Raw genomic sequence first — 18,545 nt, 5'->3', positions numbered from 1 at the left:
ACTGTCGGTGACAGGATGCTGGGCTAGATGGACCTTTGGTCTTTCCCAGTATGGCACTACTTATGTACTTATGTATAAAATAATGAGTGGAATGGATCGGGTGGATGTGAAGCGACTGTTCACGCTATCCAAAAATACTAGGACTAGAGGGCATGAGTTGAAGCTACAGTGTGGTAAATTTAAAACGAATCGGAGAAAATTTTTCTTCACCCAACGTATAATTAGACTCTGGAATTCGTTGCCGGAGAACGTGGTACGGGCGGTTAGCTTGACGGAGTTTAAAAAGGGGTTAGATAGATTCCTAAAGGACAAGTCCATAGACCGCTATTAAATGGACTTGGAAAAATTCCGCATTTTTAGGTATAACTTGTCTGGAATGTTTTTACGTTTGGGGAGCGTGCCAGGTGCCCTTGACCTGGATTGGCCACTGTCGGTGACAGGATGCTGGGCTAGATGGACCTTTGGTCTTTCCCAGTATGGCACTACTTATGTACTTATGTCTAGTAAACAGTGTTTGAACATACTGCTAACTGGACCTATGAGTATAGATTTCAGGCAAGATTTAACCTTTTTATTCAGTTTATGCCTGGTTTGATCACTGCTTATGTTTACCGTTTCCATAAAAAATAAATATGAACAACTGTTTTTTTTTAATTTCAGCAATGGAAAGTTTGGAGCATGTTTTATGCCAGGCCTCTGTAAGCAGAGCGGTCTCACAGTATATGCAGCGAGACCAGGGCTGCGTCTCTGGAGAGCAGATGCCCATGGGACTGTGCAGACCACCTTTCTATTAAAGGACTTAATGACTGAGGGAATAGAAGCCTTCGAGTTGTATCCTCGCTTGGAGCCCCCAAATGTGGGGAAATTCAGCCCTTCTGAGAAAAACCTTGGGCTTGTATTCTGCTTCTTTCAAGAAGGATGGGTGCTGAGCTGGGATGAATATAATATTTTGTTAATAGACACTGTAAATCAGGTAGGTAAAGTTGCTGCAGCAGATATATATTTGGTTAGTAATTTTCTGAGTTTATAACTTACTAGTACTTTTCTGGCTCTATTTATAAAAGCTAAATTGTTATTCAGAACTGTTCAATTTAAGAAAAGTTTGCTAAAAATCACAGGTTTTAGAACATGCAAAAAGTACTTTGCATCAATAACAAATTTTTTTTATCTCACTTCTCATGGAAAGTGAGTTAGTAAAAACCAGTTTCATGTTAGTAATCCATGCTTTTTATTGTGAATTCTTAAGTGGATTAGAAAAGCTGTAAAACACTAAGCACATCAAACACTAGTAATCAAACCAGGTTAAATATAAAAATAGACCACCTTGACTTCACACTTCAAAAATGGAATAGTGTGCTTTAACCTATGTGGAGGAGCAGGTACGTGGAGTGGTAGGTCAGCTCTAGCTACCTTACTGAGCAGACTAGGTGACGTAGGAGTTGTGAGTATGCCTAGGTGGTAATTTCACCTATTCTTGTCTTGGGTTCACTATTTACGGGCAATAATAAGACTGAGAATTTCTATGCATCCAATGATTTATTGTTACAGCAAAAGTGATGAACAAAAGCATGAAGTAGTTATTTTTTTTTTTAAATCAGTTTTCTTACAAAATCTTACCTGATAACAATGAGAGCTAAACCAATGTATCGGCTTGACTCACACTTCAAAACCAAAGGAAAATTGCTCTAACTGATCCTAAGCCAAGAACAAAATAAAGCAACAGCCGTATAACCATTTCTGGCAGGCATGACATTGACTCCAGATGTGTTCCTAGGAAGGCAGCTGCTCCATAGTGAGGCAGGATTTACATTGGTTCCAGCCAACCCATTCCTCAGGATGGTGCCCTGCATGTCTGAACCGAAAGATAAGGCCATAATGGCATATGGAAGGGTAGGAGAGAAAGTTCAGCATCCTGAAGTAGCTGAGTCTTATGGTTGTTTCCTTGTGTGGCAACACAGAGACAGTATGCTGTACAGTGTTTTGGCCAAAAGCCTGTGGAAACAAACATGGCAAAAAGCAAGGTCTTTTGTCTCTGCAGGCAATTAGTAGTTTGTCTTTATTATCAGTGCTGTATGCAAATCCCTGAACACTGGAAGCAGTCTCTGATTGGATCAGAAATTAACAATGTTAGCAGAGCAAATCAGACATTTGCTATCACATGCTATTCAGATGTACATCATCCTCGGTGGTGAGAGATGAAACATAAATGAATGCTGGGGTATGAAGGCTGGTTGTATATGGTGGTAACACTGTTGTGTCTTTGAGGTCTTCATAGGTAGGCTCTAGGTCAAGAAGGCCTCATGTACACAACAAGAAAACAAAGAACAATGTCTTTTTTTTTTTTTTTTTTTTATAATTCACACTCTGGCAGCTTGGCTGTTCTGTAGTGTCATAAGTCCAGAGTGCTTTGGTCTAGAGAGGCATGATGGTTTTACTCTAGCACCACATAAGTACACACAAGAATTGGTCAGGCTGCAGCCCTACAATGGGACAAAATGGTCTTTATCTGTCATCATTTACTGTGTTAAAACTCTTAAAAAAACACTATATCTATTAACATATCCTGCAATCTTGGCCCAAAAGGGCTGCTCAAACTAACTTACAAAGTAAAACAAAAACCATAATAAAAAAATTCAAAATACACATCAAACAAATAAAACACAAGAACAAGGCAAAGACATAAACCAACCTTAGCAGTGAAAAACTAAGGGACCCTTTGACTAAAGCTTAGTGCTAAATGTTACATGGCCCTTAGGTATAAAATAGGATGCACAGCATTTAGCTCATGCTAATGTTTGTTAGAGCATGCCAAGCTTTAGTAAAAGGACCCTTAAATTAGGAAATACCTAAGAAAACAGGTTTTCACCTGTTCATGGAAGCTCAGTATATTAGTTTCAAGGCAAGTTTCAACAGATAACTTATTCGATAATGTGGAGCTGTTATAGAGAAAGCTCTAGCTTGATACATAGCTCTCTATGCACAGTAAAGAGATGCTAGTGAATTTTTGTATAAGTCATTTGTATTTAATTGCTCTTATTTGTTATATGTAGGACCCTCTGGCTAGACCTCAGCTGATGCCCAGATTGTCATCAGTCCAATTGTGCACTCAATGTTAAGGTTTTGGAGGTTATCTTAGAAGCATAAATAGCAGCATGTAGAGTGGCATACACTTGTAAATTCTCTTTCAGAACAGGGGCTATTGAAACATAGGAATGTTCAACATGTGTAAATTTCCGGGATGCATGAAGAGAACAAAGAGTGGTTAAGGTGGGTCAGCATTGATGTGGATTCCCTGTTTCACAAGGGAAATCCATTCCAAACTGAAAAAAATGTAGATTTGAGCATTTACAGCTGCTCTGAGGCGTGTATAAGTTCCTTCTTGAAGGAACAGTTGTAAATGATTCAGAACCCCACCGTCAGCCAGTCATCCCCCCATCTTCTATCCTTTTAATCCTTATTTTATTTGTCTCATTTGTATCCCACATTTTCCCACCTATTTGCAGGCTCAACGTGGCTTACATAATACCGTAAAGGCATTCACCAAGTCCGGTAGAGAAACAAAGTTGATAAAGTCGAATATAGATACATGTGTTTCAGATACAATGGGGATAGAGGAGAGGAAGGTTAAATAGTGTCCATTACAATGGGGATTGAGGAGAGGAGGTTGTGTAGTGTCCATTACGATCTTTGGTTTTGCTGTGTTGCAGTGTGTAAGTGGTTATGTTGGGTCAGTGGGGTATGCCTTTTTGAACAGTTTGGTTTTTAATGATTTCCTGAAGTTTAGGTGGTCATATGTTATTTTCACAGCTTTTGGTAGTGCGTTCCATAGTTGTGAGCTTATGTAGGAGAAGCTGGATGCATAGACTACTTTGTATTTAAGTCCTTTGCAGTTTGGGTAGTGGAGGTTTACTACTACTACTATTTAGCATTTCTATAGCGCTACAAGGCGTACGCAGGTATGTTCTACTACTATTTAGCATTTCTATAGCGCTACAAGGCGTACGTAGGTATGTTCAGGATGATCTGGTTATGTTTCTGAGTGGTAGGTCTGTCATGTAACCTGGGACTTGGCCATAGATGATTTTGTGGACCAGGGTGCAGATTTTGAAAGTGATGCGCTCTTTGATTGGAAGCCAGTGTAGTTTTTCTCGGAGGGGTTTGGCACTGTCGAATCGCGATTTGCCAAGTATCAGCCTGGCTGCTGTGTTTTGAGCAGTCCGAAGTTTCTTTGTGAGTTGTTCTTTGCATCCCGCATAGATTCCATTGCAGTAGTCTGCGTGGCTTAGTACCATTGATTGTATTAGGTTACGAAATGAGTCCCTCGGGAGGAAAAGTTTTACTCGTTTAAGTTTCCACATTGAGTAGAACATTTTCTTTATTCTGGAGTTCACTTGGCTTTCGAGCGTAAGATTGCGGTCGATTATGATGCCGAGTATTTTCAAGTTGTCTGACACGGGGAGGGTGTGTTCTGGAGTGGTTAAGGTTGTGGGTTTGTATGTATTGTGTTGAGATAAGAGGATGAAGCAGTATGTTTTTTCTGTGTTCAGTTTCAGTTGAAAAGAGTTTGCCCATGAGTCCATGATGTTCAATCCAAGTTTGATTTTATTGGTGATTTCTGTTAGATCGTGTCTGAAGGGAATGTATATAGTAACGTCGTCTGCGTTGATGAACGGATTGAGGCCTTGCTTAGATAAGGATTTGACCAGTGGGATCATCATTATGTTGAATAGTATTGGTGATAGTGGTGATCCTTGAGGTACTCCACAGACTGCTTTCAAAGGTGGTGATATGTTTAGGTTTGATTTCACTTAGTATGTTCCGTGTCTTACTGGGATCCATGGTATCCAGTGGGAGTAGGAATGATGTGCACGCTTGCTCCTACTTTTCTGGCCACTGCAACCGTTAGTGGTAGCATTATGGTATTACAGGTAGGATTCAGGCTGCCAAAAAAGGTCAAAATGGTTGTGGGATCCAAAATGGCTGCCACAACCCGTAGCAGCAATATCATGGTAAGGTTACCGCTAGGGTGTGCAGTGACTTTTTTGGATCCTGGAGCCACAAGATTAGGAGTGAATTGGCATTGTTACTGCGCCCATTAGAGAAGAGAGACCCCGGTAAGGCCAGGGATGAGGATCAAGGATTTGGTGGTGGGGGGTTATTGTTGCTGTGGGGGGGGGGTTGGCGGTCAGGCAGGGAGTCAGTTCTGTATTATTGGGGGGTGGATTGAAATTGGGAAGGGGGTAAACTGATTGTGCTATCATGGGCTATTCGGGAACAGCATTTTTGAAAACTTGCTCTCATGCATATGTGGTGGGATATATGCATGGCTTTTTCCTCCACATTCAGCTTTTCAGAATTGCTGTTCCTGCTGTATATGAAGAGACAAAGGTGTGCAGTCCTGCATCATATTTACAAAAGGCTCTATGTTTGGCAGAGTCTCGTAAAATACCGTGGGAATTCTCCACATCCTGACCTGGATGTGTGAATTTCTGTCTCCACGTTCCATCTAAATTCTGCTTCCACATGTCCCAAAGTGCCCAAGAACAACATTTTTATTATCTTATACAAAAATCCAAAAACATAGGACACTATGATACCATGAGTGAGGGTTGAGGGTGGGCCTTTACAATAACACAGCCAGGCAAGGTTGTAAACATGAAAATAAGTGCTTTATTAACAGAAGACCTGAGGCCTGTTACATCACAGGGCCAGGAACAGAAGGTGAAAAAGTTTAACAAATACAGTCTCAACCAGAGCCTGCGGCTGATTGCCAAACACAGAGTCTGTTGGCTGTCATGCCCCAAACACAGCCCGTAAGCCCTTCTCTTTCTCTGAGTTTCAGGTCTGGCTTTAGCCAGACATCAGGGCAAGGCTTTCAAGTCTCAGATCAAAAGTGGTGTACCTCAGCCAAGTCATGATCGCTAGACATAAGTTGTAGAAGCATATGGTGGGCTTCAACTTTTCATTCCCTGGGCCTCCTTAACCCCAATCTGGCCCTACCTTTTATACGTTCTCCCTCCTTCCTGTACCTTTGGCTCCACCTCTCCTGTCTCACTTTTTCCCTGGGGAGTACTAATGCATTTAATTTGGCTTAAGGGTAAAGGGCAGTATGGGTGTGTGAAGGTGGTATACGGTATTCTGCATACCTCCTCACATACTCTCCTCTTCAGCTCAGCTCTGCCCAGTTGAGTGCCTGCCATATCAGGGTCCACCTCCTGAGACAAAAAATCATCGTTGGCATGTTCTTGTCCTGCCCAATGTCTCACCTGATAGCTGAAGGGCTGGAGGCTAAGGAACCAGTGTATGACATATATTTTTGTTTCTTTATGTCGATCCATCCACTGAAGGGGTTGATGGTTCGTGACCAGCAGGAAGTGTCTCCCCAGTAGATAGTATTGGAACATTTCCAATGTCCACTTGACTTCCAGAGGCGCCTTCTCAATCCCCGCATAACTTTTCTCTCTCTGGGACAGCTTCCAGCTGATGTAGGCTGCCATGTGCTTTTCCCTGTCCACTTCCTGGGCCAGAATGGCCCCGAGACCAACCTCTGACGCATCGGTCTGCACAGTAAAGGTTCGGTTGAAGTCTTGGCTGACCAACACTGTCTCTGAGTAAATGTCCCTTTTCAGGGTTTGGAAGGCCCCATCTAACTCTTCAGTCCGGTGTATCCATTCTGGAACCCTCTTCTGTAGGAGGCAAGTTAGCGGTCCTGCTTTCTCAGCAAACTCTGATCTAAATCGACGGTAATAACTGACAAGGCCGAGTAAGGTTTGTACTTGTTTTTCCGTCTGGGGTCTGGCACTTTGGTGATTGCCTCCATCTTCTGGATCTGGGGTCTCGCTTGTTTTTTCCCAACCGAGTACCCCAGATACTGGACTTCTTGTTCTCCCAAGAAGCACTTTTTAGAATTCGCTGTTAGCCCAGCAGTCTGTAGACTATCCTGTACTACTTCTACCTTGATGAGATGGGTTATCCAATCCTTGTCGTAGATGACAATGTCATCTAGATAAGCAGCTGCTTATGGAGCCCCATGAACTGAAACATCCCCAGGGGCATGGAAAAGGCTGTCTTCTCATTGGCAGCTATGGTGAGAGGTACCTGCCAATATCCCTTGGTCAAGTCCAATGTCAAGATGAATTGTGCTCCTCCCAGTCACTCAATGAGTTTGTCTACCCTCGGCATTGGATAGGCCTCTAGTTTGGAGACAGTTCACCTTCTGGAATTCAATACAAAACTGGATACTCCCGTCCGGCGTTGGCACCAGTACAGTGGGTGATAACCAACTAGTGATTGCAGTGACATACCTAGGGTAGTTGACACCCGGGGCTGGTCATTTTTTTTAACACCCCCCCCCCCCCTCCAAAATCCAGTACTAGGCATACTGAGAATACAAAACACTCAGGACCTATAGAGCAATTCTAGCATACCATAAACAGTCACCACTTTGGATCATAAGGAAAAATACACCCCACAAATCCTCTATTGCCCCATGTAAGCCGCATTGAACCTGCCATGAGTGGGAAAGCGCAGGGTACAAATGTAACAAAAAAAAAAATCCTACCTGTGACTCCTTCCCAAAAAACTTGTGTCTGCTCACAGAACCACCATATATGAAAAAAGGTGTTCCCGGTTACCCCACAGCGCCAGCAATTATCTGGAACTGTGGAAAACATTTCATGATGCTTATCTGGAGTGTAATACCAACGTGTTAATACTTTATAGGCATTTTTCTTCAGAAGTACACACAATGAAGCTTTTTTCACTTCAAGGCATATTGCCTTCTACTCGCTAACAGTAAGCTCAGTATCTAAATCCCGCTCCCAGTGGTGCATGTAAGTATGTTTGCAGACACTTGTGCCCCTAATGAAGCGTTAAAGAATAGAAATGGTATCCCTGAGTTTCTCCAGTGACCCCCCTTAAATTTTCAAAATGCTCACTGTCATCTGGATCAACTGTCAGCCATCCTTGCTGGGTGATATAATGCTTAACTTGCAGGTATGTAAAAACATCTGAACTAGATAAATCATAACTTAAGCTCGTCAAATAGCATAATTCATCCACATCCAAGAAATCCCTAAAACGAACCAATCCATCAGCAGCCCATCGCACAATAACTGGTTTCCCAAAGCCCACCAGGAACTCCAGGTCTGAACCAACGTAGACATAAGTACATAAGTACATAAGTAGTGCCATACTGGGAAAGACCAAAGGTCCATCTAGCCCAGCATCCTGTCACCGACAGTGGCCAATCCAGGTCAAGGGCACCTGGCACGCTCCCCAAACGTAAAAACATTCCAGACAAGTTATACCTAAAAATGCGGAATTTTTCCAAGTCCATTTAATAGCGGTCTATGGACTTGTCCTTTAGGAATCTATCTAACCCCTTTTTAAACTCCGTCAAGCTAACCGCCCGTACCACGTTCTCCGGCAACGAATTCCAGAGTCTAATTACACGTTGGGTGAAGAAAAATTTTCTCCGATTCGTTTTAAATTTACCACACTGTAGCTTCAACTCATGCCCTCTAGTCCTAGTATTTTTGGATAGCGTGAACAGTCGCTTCACATCCACCCGATCCATTCCACTCATTATTTTATACACTTCTATCATATCTCCCCTCAGCCGTCTCTTCTCCAAGCTGAAAAGCCCTAGCCTTCTCAGCCTCTCTTCATAGGAAAGTCGTCCCATCCCCACTATCATTTTCGTCGCCCTTCGCTGTACCTTTTCCAATTCTACTATATCTTTTTTGAGATACGGAGACCAGTACTGAACACAATATTCCAGGTGCGGTCGCACCATGGAGCGATACAACGGCATTATAACATCCGCACACCTGGACTCCATACCCTTCCTAATAACACCCAACATTCTATTCGCTTTCCTAGCCGCAGCAGCACACTGAGCAGAAGGTTTCAGCGTATCATCGACGACGACACCCAGATCCCTTTCTTGATCCGTAACTCCTAACGCGGAACCTTGCAAGACGTAGCTATAATTCGGGTTCCTCTTACCCACATGCATCACTTTGCACTTGTCAACATTGAACTTCATCTGCCACTTGCACGCCCATTCTCCCAGTCTCGCAAGGTCCTCCTGTAATCGTTCACATTCCTCCTGCGACTTGACGACCCTGAATAATTTTGTGTCATCGGCGAATTTAATTACCTCACTAGTTATTCCCATCTCTAGGTCATTTATAAATACATTAAAAAGCAACGGACCCAGCACAGACCCCTGCGGGACCCCACTAACTACCCTCCTCCACTGAGAATACTGGCCACGCAATCCTACTCTCTGCTTCCTATCTTTCAACCAGTTCTTAATCCATAATAATACCCTACCTCCGATTCCATGGCTCTGCAATTTCTTCAGGAGTCTTTCGTGCGGCACTTTGTCAAACGCCTTCTGAAAATCCAGATATACAGTATCAACCGGCTCCCCATTGTCCACATGTTTGCTTACCCCCTCAAAAAAATGCATTAGATTGGTGAGGCAAGACTTCCCTTCACTAAATCCGTGCTGACTTTGTCTCATCAGTCCATGTTTTTGTATATGCTCTGCAATTTTATTCTTAATAATAGCCTCCACCATCTTGCCCGGCACCGACGTCAGACTCACCGGTCTATAATTTCCCGGATCTCCTCTGGAACCCTTCTTAAAAATCGGAGTAACATTGGCTAGATGGACCCCTGGAGCTTCATATTAGTAATAAATGGTGGACAAATGGATTGACAGATAATTGACCATAGGCCCTGGAGGAGAGAGAGGCCCACAGAACTCTCCCAGATTATAGCTCTGCACTGGTGTTTGTTCCATAGCAGTAACAATTGGTATTGGATCTTGGCTCCAGACTGAAATGAGCTTCAGCTGCAATAATACCACTGTATATTAGGAACTCCACGTCCCCCACTCTCAACAGCACTCCACATCAGTTTTGTGTTCAACCGGGAAGGACAGCCTCCCCATAAGAACCCAGAAGACTTCGCCTGAAGCCTCAACAAGTCCATCTTAGGCATCAGCAGTGGTAAAGTCTGGAATAAGAACAACAATCGAGGCAGGACATTCATCTTGATGACCACAATCTGACCCCACCAAGATAACCATCTACCATTCCATCGAGACAAATCCCTATGTATTTGCTTAAATAAAGGAATATAATTCAGAGAAAACAGCTGTGAAATATAAGGAATCTGGATGCCTTGGTATTTAAAACCAAGCTGGGTGCACCAAAAGGGAAAGGCCTGATCGAAATGCTCCTGCTGCGGAGGAGTAATGCCCAATATTACAGATTTATCATAGTTTATCTTAAAATACGATAACTTACCAAACACATTTAGTTCATGTAAGAGCACTGTTAAAGTAAGTCTAGGTGCCCGCACATAAAACAAGATATCGTCAGCAAACAGTGCTAATTTATGTTCCACTTCACCCACTTGTACTCTCTTAATATCATTTAATGAACGGATTCTTTGTGCCAGAGGTTCTATAAACAACAAAGGAGAAAGTGGGCACTCTTGTCTCGTGCCCCACTCAATTGAAAAGACAGAGGAATATCTCCCATTAATCTTACGTCTCGCTATAGGAGCCTCTTAAAGACGCGTTAAGCATCATAAAATACCCTGACCAAACCACATATGTCTCAACACTTGTCATAGATAGGACCATTCAGCCCTATCAATCGCTTTTTCAGCATCTGTGTTGAGAGAGGCCACCGGATCTCTTCTCTGTCGTGCTGCCCGCAAAACATTCCAACGTGCGGTGGATATAATGTTCTGTTACGTATTGTGTTGTCATTGCAAGTAGTATACCATGCCATATTTTGTATTGTTACTTGAATATTTTTACTGCTGTAATTGCCTATTGCTCATGTTTGATTTATTCTTACTGTACACCGCCTTGAGTGAATTCCTTCAAAAAGGTGGTAAATAAATCCAAATAAATAAATATTATCAGCCACCTACCTACGAGCCACAAAACTTGACTGATCCATATGTATCAGCTTGGGAAGAATCCGTCCCAAGCGGTCAGCCAAAACCTTAGCCAAAATCTTGATGTCTAAATTCAACAAGGAAATCGGGTGGTAAGACCTGCAGAGCTTAGGGTCTCACCCTGGCTTTAACAGCACCGATATCCCCGCTTCATACATACCTGGTAATGAGTGACCCTGAAAGCAAGCATTCCCCACCTGCAACAGCAGAGGGCCCACATCCCCAGCAAAGATCTTTACAAATTTTGCAGAAAATCCTTCTAATCCTGGGACCTTTCCACCCTTAAGTCCCTTTATAGCCATCAACATTTCATGTATAGGGGGGCCTCCAACAAATCACAGTCTGCACTAGACAGCCCAGGTAAACAGAGCCCATCCAAGTGTTCCTGGATCTCGGTATCTGCAGATCCTTCACCTTTGCTGTAAATCTTCTGATAAAACCAAACAAATTGCTCCCTAATATCCCCATCACGATAATGAAGACCCTTAATTTTTGTTATTGTGTGCAGGCTCTGTTGATGACAAAGGTGTCAAGCCAGCAATCTACCAGATTTTATTTACAAATTTAAAATTTTTTTGCTGAACCAACCGTCTCAAAAACCACACGCTGTACCTGCAATTTATTTAACTTTATTCATTCAACATTGTTGTAACTGCTGGAAGACATTCCTAGAGCCTCCTACCTGATGAAGGCCCTCTAAATGTGCCAAGCATGAGTGCAACTCCAATTCCTATGCTTTTTTTTTTTTCTTTCTTGCTCCCCATTTCAGTAAATGTCTGTGCACTACAGCCTTAAGGGCATCCCATAGAGTTCCTTCCGAAACATCCCCGGTATCATTGTGGAGGATATAGTTATGAATGACCTCATGAATCTCATTGCACACCTTTACATCGCCCAGAATATTTTCATTCAATTTGCAAAACGTTTGGCGTCTGTCTTTCTCCAGGTCCTGCAGAAGCACCCACACAGGAGCATGGTCAGAAATAGATATGCTTTCTAAGTTAGAATCACAAACCGTTCCCCATAACTGGCGGTTGCACCATATCATATTTATTTGGGTATATGTTGGTTGTGCATAAGAATAAAAGGAGAAAGACATTTGTCCCGGGTGCTGTAGTCTCCAAACATCAAGTAAATCCAAGCTACTTGTCAACTGCTGTAATTTTTTGCAGTGGGCCAAAAAGACAAATCTTCCCCAAAGCCCTCCTGCAATACCGCCTACAAAAATGTTAAAAAGAACCATTCCAAGGACCAATCTTTGTGGCACACTATTGGTAACACTCCTATCTAGAGGCTGACCAAAACTGGGATTCTCGTTTTTGACCGAAATCAAATCAGCAGCTGAAAGCTGAAATTTGCCGAACCCATAAATGAAAACGGCACCACCTTCCCCCACCCCCAGCAAACAGCGGGTTCTCCCAGGCTGCCACTGTTGGGGGAAGGTGCTGGTACTGCCGCTACCGCCCCATCCCGCAGAGACTTGACCTGGATAGGCCAGGCTGGGCCAGTCACCTGCCTCACCCTACTCCCCCCCCCCCCCCTCAGAGGAGAATGGGTGTGCCGAGCCAACCCACTGCCCACCTGAAGACCTCCCCGGGCTTATCTTTAACTTCTCTGGTGGCCTAGTGGGCTCTTTGGGGCAGGAGCTATCCCAATTGCTCCTGCCCCACCGGTTCCTCCATCAGAATGCCTGCTGAGAGTTCCCATGGCTGCTGCGAGAGGAACTGGCGGGGAAAGGTGCAACTGGGTTCTGGGTTAGTTCCTGTCCTGAAGAGGCCACTGGGCCACCAGGGAAATTAAAGGTAAGCCTGGGGAGGGCTGGTTCAGAGGCACTTCCTGTCCTCGGGGGGGGGGGGGGGGGGGGCGGTAAATAGTGGTGGCAGCATGGGTGCTGAAAAACTCACTCTGGTTGGGGCGAAGGGGAAGTTTCGGTTTCAGCTGAAAATGCACTTGGATTTCGGCCTGGTTTAGGTGCCAAATCCAAACCCGAAATTTGGTCGGCCTCTCTCCTAACCTTTAAATGAGTGCCATTTAATACTACTTTTTGTCACCTTCCATGCAACCATTTCTTAACCCAGTCAGGCACACAAAGTTTATTTATAAGTTATCTTTGAACCATTATTTTCATATATACAGGGGATGCTGAAACAATGAATACTTACGTATGTTGATACACTGGCATCTGTGACTTCTCCTGAATTAGAAACTATTGAAACTCAGTTGAATAGCCAAGATAAGTTATGAAATGAGAAGCTTTCAGAGTTTCTTTTCTAAAATTGATTGATATGTTTGTTGTATTGCAAAATATTTGTTGGACTCATTGTGTTCATGGACGTATCCTTTAATTTTTACAAAGGGAATATACACTTTAAGCACTCATTTTTTGCGCTGTTAGGAAGAGGATTATGATGTAAAGAGTCTTTATGATTGACCAATCAAGTTGGTGTTTCCATATTCATAACTCTTTGACCTTGGGAGGGTCCTTAACTGAATATCCTTTTCAACCCGTTTATTAATTGTATATTCCCCTTGTCATTTTTTTCTTGTATGAGGGTAGGTTTGTGTGATACCTCCCCGTTTTTATTTTGGGTTTTGTGATAGTTGAATTTGAGGAACCATGTCAAAAGCCTTGAAAACTACATCACATCTAGGGGTTAATTCTGTAAGGTGGTATCTAGTATTGGGCCTAAACAACACATTTAAATGTCAGTATTTTAGTCCTTTACACATGTGAGTGGCAGTGTATTTGTGGAAATGACCAATACCAACCACCATAAAATTATGCACCTTGTTTGCATGGTGCATGGTTTTAGTATGGGCATGCACATGGGTGCAGGGTGGGCGGTAGAAGCAAATATACAAGAATCCTGCAATTTATACGTATTCTTGTTAAATGTGGATGCAGTCATTTACATCATCTTATAAGGCTATTGTAAGTGATTTTGGCCACTTACACTAGTATTTTGTGAAGAAAAGTAGGTGCCTTCCTTGTTTATAAAGTCTGCTTGAAATTAGGCTCATTTTGCTACCTTAATCTAGGCACCTGGTTATACAATTACCCTCCTAGTGCTCTATCCTGATTCAACTCTGGTCATGTAATAAAAGAAATTGAACAGATTCATCTGACAATACCTCCCTCCACTGAAACCAGTTCTACCTTAGATCTTGTAATCTATTGGATTCCAGAAGCTGCAGCACCCTCTGTTGTAGTTGCATTTCTATTAATTTGCTCACAACCAAGGTCAGTCTAATTTGGTTTGTAGTTCCGAACCTCTGCTTTTATGAAGAGGAACCACATCCACCACAATACTATAGTATTAGAGCAAAGCTTTTTTGATATTTTCTTTGTGAAAGGCTTCTCAAAAGTTTTAAGTAATATCTTTAACTGTTTTTTTTTTTCTTTTTCATTCATTCATTCATTCACAGGCAGTAATTGGTGGTTTGGAAGGCTCGGGGGACATTGTATCTGTGTCTTGTACTGATGATGAGATTTTTCTCTTAAAAGGAGATCGAGACATTATAAGAATTTCAAATAGACCAGAAGGATTAAGATCTGCAGGTTTGTATAAAGTATGCAATCTGTGTGAGAGACTGCAGGAAGTACCACATTAAATATTTCCAGATTCCTTATAGATCTTAATGAGGGGGGGTAAAGCATGCCAGAGCTTTGGTTCAGTGATATTAAAAAAAAAAAAAAAAAAAAAAAGAGTTCCTGTATTCTTCTAACTAAATTGAATTAAATGAAGGAACATCAAATAAGTTTGCAGCAGATCGTAATGACCTGGATGGTTTGATGTAAGTGCAAACTTGTCAAAACTATTTTTGGTACATTATTGGTTAAAACTTTAAAAACCAACAGTAAAACCTTATACCGAACTCTGTATTCAACTGGTAACCATTGTAAGTGTAACATAGAGGTAGAAACATGATCAGATCTAGATAGGCCACATAGTACACACACATCTGCATTTAGTGCTTTTTGTAAGGACTTCAGTGTGTTTCTAGATGAACCAAGAAGTAGGCTGTTGCAATAATTAAAATGTGGTACAATTGTACTCTGAATGATTAACCTAAAATATGCATAAGTTAGATAATCCCTCAGAAGTCTGACTGGTTTCAGTTTTTTTTTTTTTTAAATAACAAGCATTGCTGTAGAACAGCAATGGACAAGACTGAAAGGAACTATATTAAAGGCGACTAACCTTTATATTAGAAAATTACATAAAAGTAAGAGGAAAAGAAGGCCTCTCTGGTACTCGAATGTAGTAGCTGAAAAGATAAGGGAAAGGAGGCTAGCCTTTGCATGTTATCAGATGACTCAGAAAGATGAAGACAGGAGAGCATACCTAAATAAGCGAAGAGAAGCTGGAAAAGCTGTCAGGAAAGCGAAGTGGCAAATGGAGGAAAAGGTAGCTAATATGGTAAAATTGGGGGACAAGCCCTTTTTCACATATGTAAGTGACAAGAGGAAGTGCCGTAATAGCATTGTGAGGCTCAAAGCTGAGGGAGAGAAATATGTGAAGATGATAAGGAAAAAGCTGAACTGCTTAACGATTATTTTAGCTCTATGTTCATGAATGAAAGACCGGGGGCAGGGCTGCAGAAAACAAAGGCTAAAGGGCATGGATGTATGGTAGACCAAGACCCGTTTACAGAGGACTGTGTTCATGAGGAGCTTGCAGAACTAAAAGTAGACAGAGCGATGGGGCCTGATGGGATACACCCGAGGATGCATAAGGAACTCGGAGAAGTTCTGTTGGCTCCGCTGACGGACCTCTTCAATGCTTCCTTAGAAACTGGAGTGGTCCTGGTGGACTGGAGAAGGGCGGATGTGGTTCCTTTGCACAAGAGCGGAAGTAAGGAAGAGGTTGGGAATTACAGACCTGTCAGTCTGACCTCGGTGGTGAGTAAGCTAATGGAAATGCTTCTGAAAAGGAGGATTGTGACATTTCTTGAACTACATGGAATGCGAGACCCGAGGCAGCATGGCTTCACTAGTGGCAGGTCGTGTCAGATGAATCTGTTTTCTTCGACTGGGTGACCAAACAGTTGTATGTGGGAGGGGCGCTTGATGTGGTATACTTGGATTTCAACAAAGCCTTTGACACGGTTCCGCACAGGTGACTGATAAATAAATTGAGTTCCCTTGGTGCGGGACTTAGAGTAACTGATTGGGTAAAAAATTGGTTAAATGGTAGGCGACAGAGGGTGGTGGTAAATGGAGCTTGCTCTGAAGAAAAGAAGGTCGTCAGTGGACTACCTCAGGGATCGGTCCTAGGGCCGGCTCTTTTTAATGTCTTTGTGAGCGATATTATGGAAGGGCTGTCTGGTAAGGTTTGTCTCTTTGCGGATGATACTAAACTCTGCAACAGGGTGGACACCCTGGAGGGTGTGAATGACATGAGGAAGAACCTAGCGAAGCTGGAGGAATGGACTGATTTTTGGCAACTAAGGTTTAATCACAAAAAATGCAGGGTCATGCATTTGGGTTGCAAAAATCCGAGGGAACGGTACAGTATAAGGGATGTAATGCTTCAGTGTGCGAAGGAAGAGCGGGACTTGGGGGTGATTGTGTCTGACGACCTTAAAGCTTTCAAACAGGTAGAAAAAGCGACGGCCAAAGCCAGAAGGATGCTTGGGTGCATAAAGAGAGGCATGACCAGCTGGAAAAAGGAGGTGATACTGCCATTGTAAAAGTCTCTGGTGAGACCTCATTTGGAGTACTTAGTGCAGTTCTGGAGACCGCACCTATGGAAAGATATAAACAGGATGGAGTCGGTCCAGAGGGTGGCTACGAAATTAGTAAGCGGTCTTGAATGCAAAAATTATAGGGACAGGCTTATGAACCTCAACATGTATACGCTGGAAGAGAGGCGGGAGAGAGGAGACATGATAGAAATGTTTAATATCTCAAGGGCATTTATGTACAGGAAGAGAGCCTTTTTCAAATGAGGGAGAGCTCTGCAGTTAGGGGGCATATGACAAAGTTAAGAGGGCATAGGCTTAGGAGTAACCTAAGGAAGTATTATTTCACAGAAAGGGTGGTGGAGGCGTGGAATGGCATCCCGGTGGAGGTGGTGGAGTCGAGGACTGTTCCAGAATTTAAAAAGGCATGGGGATAAGCATGTGGGATCGCTTAGGAACAGGAAGAATTAGGGGTTACAGAGGATGGGCAGACTGCATGGGTCATATGGCCTTTATCTGCCATCATGTTTCTACGTTTCTATGTTTGTGACAATCTTTCATAGATAATGCAGAATCCAGAATTACTTCCAGTGTTTGCATCTTATCAACAATTTCAATTTTAATATCATCAATCAAAAAGTCTTTTGGGATATCAGTAACATGATGACCTGATATAAACATCACTTGCGTTTTGGCCGTGTTCAGTTTTAGATGGTTTGCCTTCATCCATTGATTGACCATTTTTAAATACAAGCATAACAAATCAGTACTACAACAATTGATTTCTGTTGGTTATCCTTGGTGTAAATATACCCCTAGTAGGATGCATAGTGGTTGTAGAAACATATAGAGTTGCGGATAAGGCACAACCCTGAAGAACTCTTCTCCTCTTCCTCCACTTTCTATCTCAGTTGATAACACCCTCATCCTCCCCGTCTCATCTGCCCGCAACCTCGGAGTCATCTTTGACTCCTCTCTCTCTCCTTCTCTGCGCATATCCAGCAGATAGCCAAGACCTGTCGCTTCTTCCTCTTTAACATCAGCAAAATTTGCCCTTTCCTTTCTGAACACACCACCCGAACTCTCGTCCACGCTCTCATTACCTCTTGCCTTGACTACTGCAACTTACTCCTCACCGGCCTCCCACTTAGCCATCTATCCCCCCTTCAATCTGTTCAGAACTCTGCTGCACGTCTCATATTCCGCCAGAACCGATATACTTATATCACCCCTCTCCTCAGGTCACTTCACTGGCTTCCGATCAGATACCGCATTCAATGCAAGCTTCTCCTTCTTACCTACAAATGCACTCAGTCTGCTGCCCCTCACTATCTTTCTACCCTCATCTCCCCTTACGTTCCCACCCGTAACCTCCGTTCACGGGATAAATCCCTCCTCTCAGTACCCTTCTCCACCACCGCCAACTCCAGGCTCCGCTCATTCTGCCTCGCCTCACTCTATGCTTGGAACAACCTTCCTGAGCCCTTACGCCAAGCCCCCTCCCTGCCCGTCTTCAAGTCTTTGCTTAAAACCCACCAATGCTGCGTTCGGCACCTAACCCTTACCGTTCAGTGAATCCAGACTGCCCCAATTTGACTGCCCCTATCGGACCAACCGTTCACTTGTCTATTAGATTGTAAGCTCTTTGAGCAGGGACTGTCTCTCTTTGTTAAATTGTACAGCGCTGCGTAACCCTAGTAGCGCTCTAGAAATGTTAAGTAGTAGTAGTAGTGAAGCATCAACAAAAGAAGACCTGTGGTACTATTGCACAATATTGTCTAAATGACAAAAAAGATAGAAGCCATCGCAGTACTTGTCCATAATTTCTATTGCTCTTAACTGCTGCATAAGAATTTGATGATTGAGTCAAAAGC

At 42.9% G+C, this 18,545-nt stretch overlaps 1 protein-coding gene across 2 annotated transcripts in view; it reads left to right on the top strand.

Annotated features, from left to right (window-relative positions):
• TECPR2 (tectonin beta-propeller repeat containing 2) overlaps window positions 1-18,545 on the top strand; it is a 158,445-nt gene that overhangs the window by 13,162 nt on the left and 126,738 nt on the right. For both annotated transcript variants that reach the window (XM_030214188.1, XM_030214189.1), the window contains exons 5-6: window positions 661-973; window positions 14,413-14,545. In XM_030214188.1, the coding sequence (XP_030070048.1) occupies window positions 661-973; window positions 14,413-14,545 (446 nt within the window). The remainder of the gene's footprint in view (window positions 1-660; window positions 974-14,412; window positions 14,546-18,545) is intronic.

Source organism: Microcaecilia unicolor, chromosome 9 (assembly GCF_901765095.1).
Source record: "Microcaecilia unicolor chromosome 9, aMicUni1.1, whole genome shotgun sequence".
In the NCBI taxonomy this organism is placed as follows: domain Eukaryota; kingdom Metazoa; phylum Chordata; class Amphibia; order Gymnophiona; family Siphonopidae; genus Microcaecilia; species Microcaecilia unicolor.
Note: the sequence above shows the minus strand (reverse complement) of the source record. Positions and strands in the feature narration are given on the sequence as shown.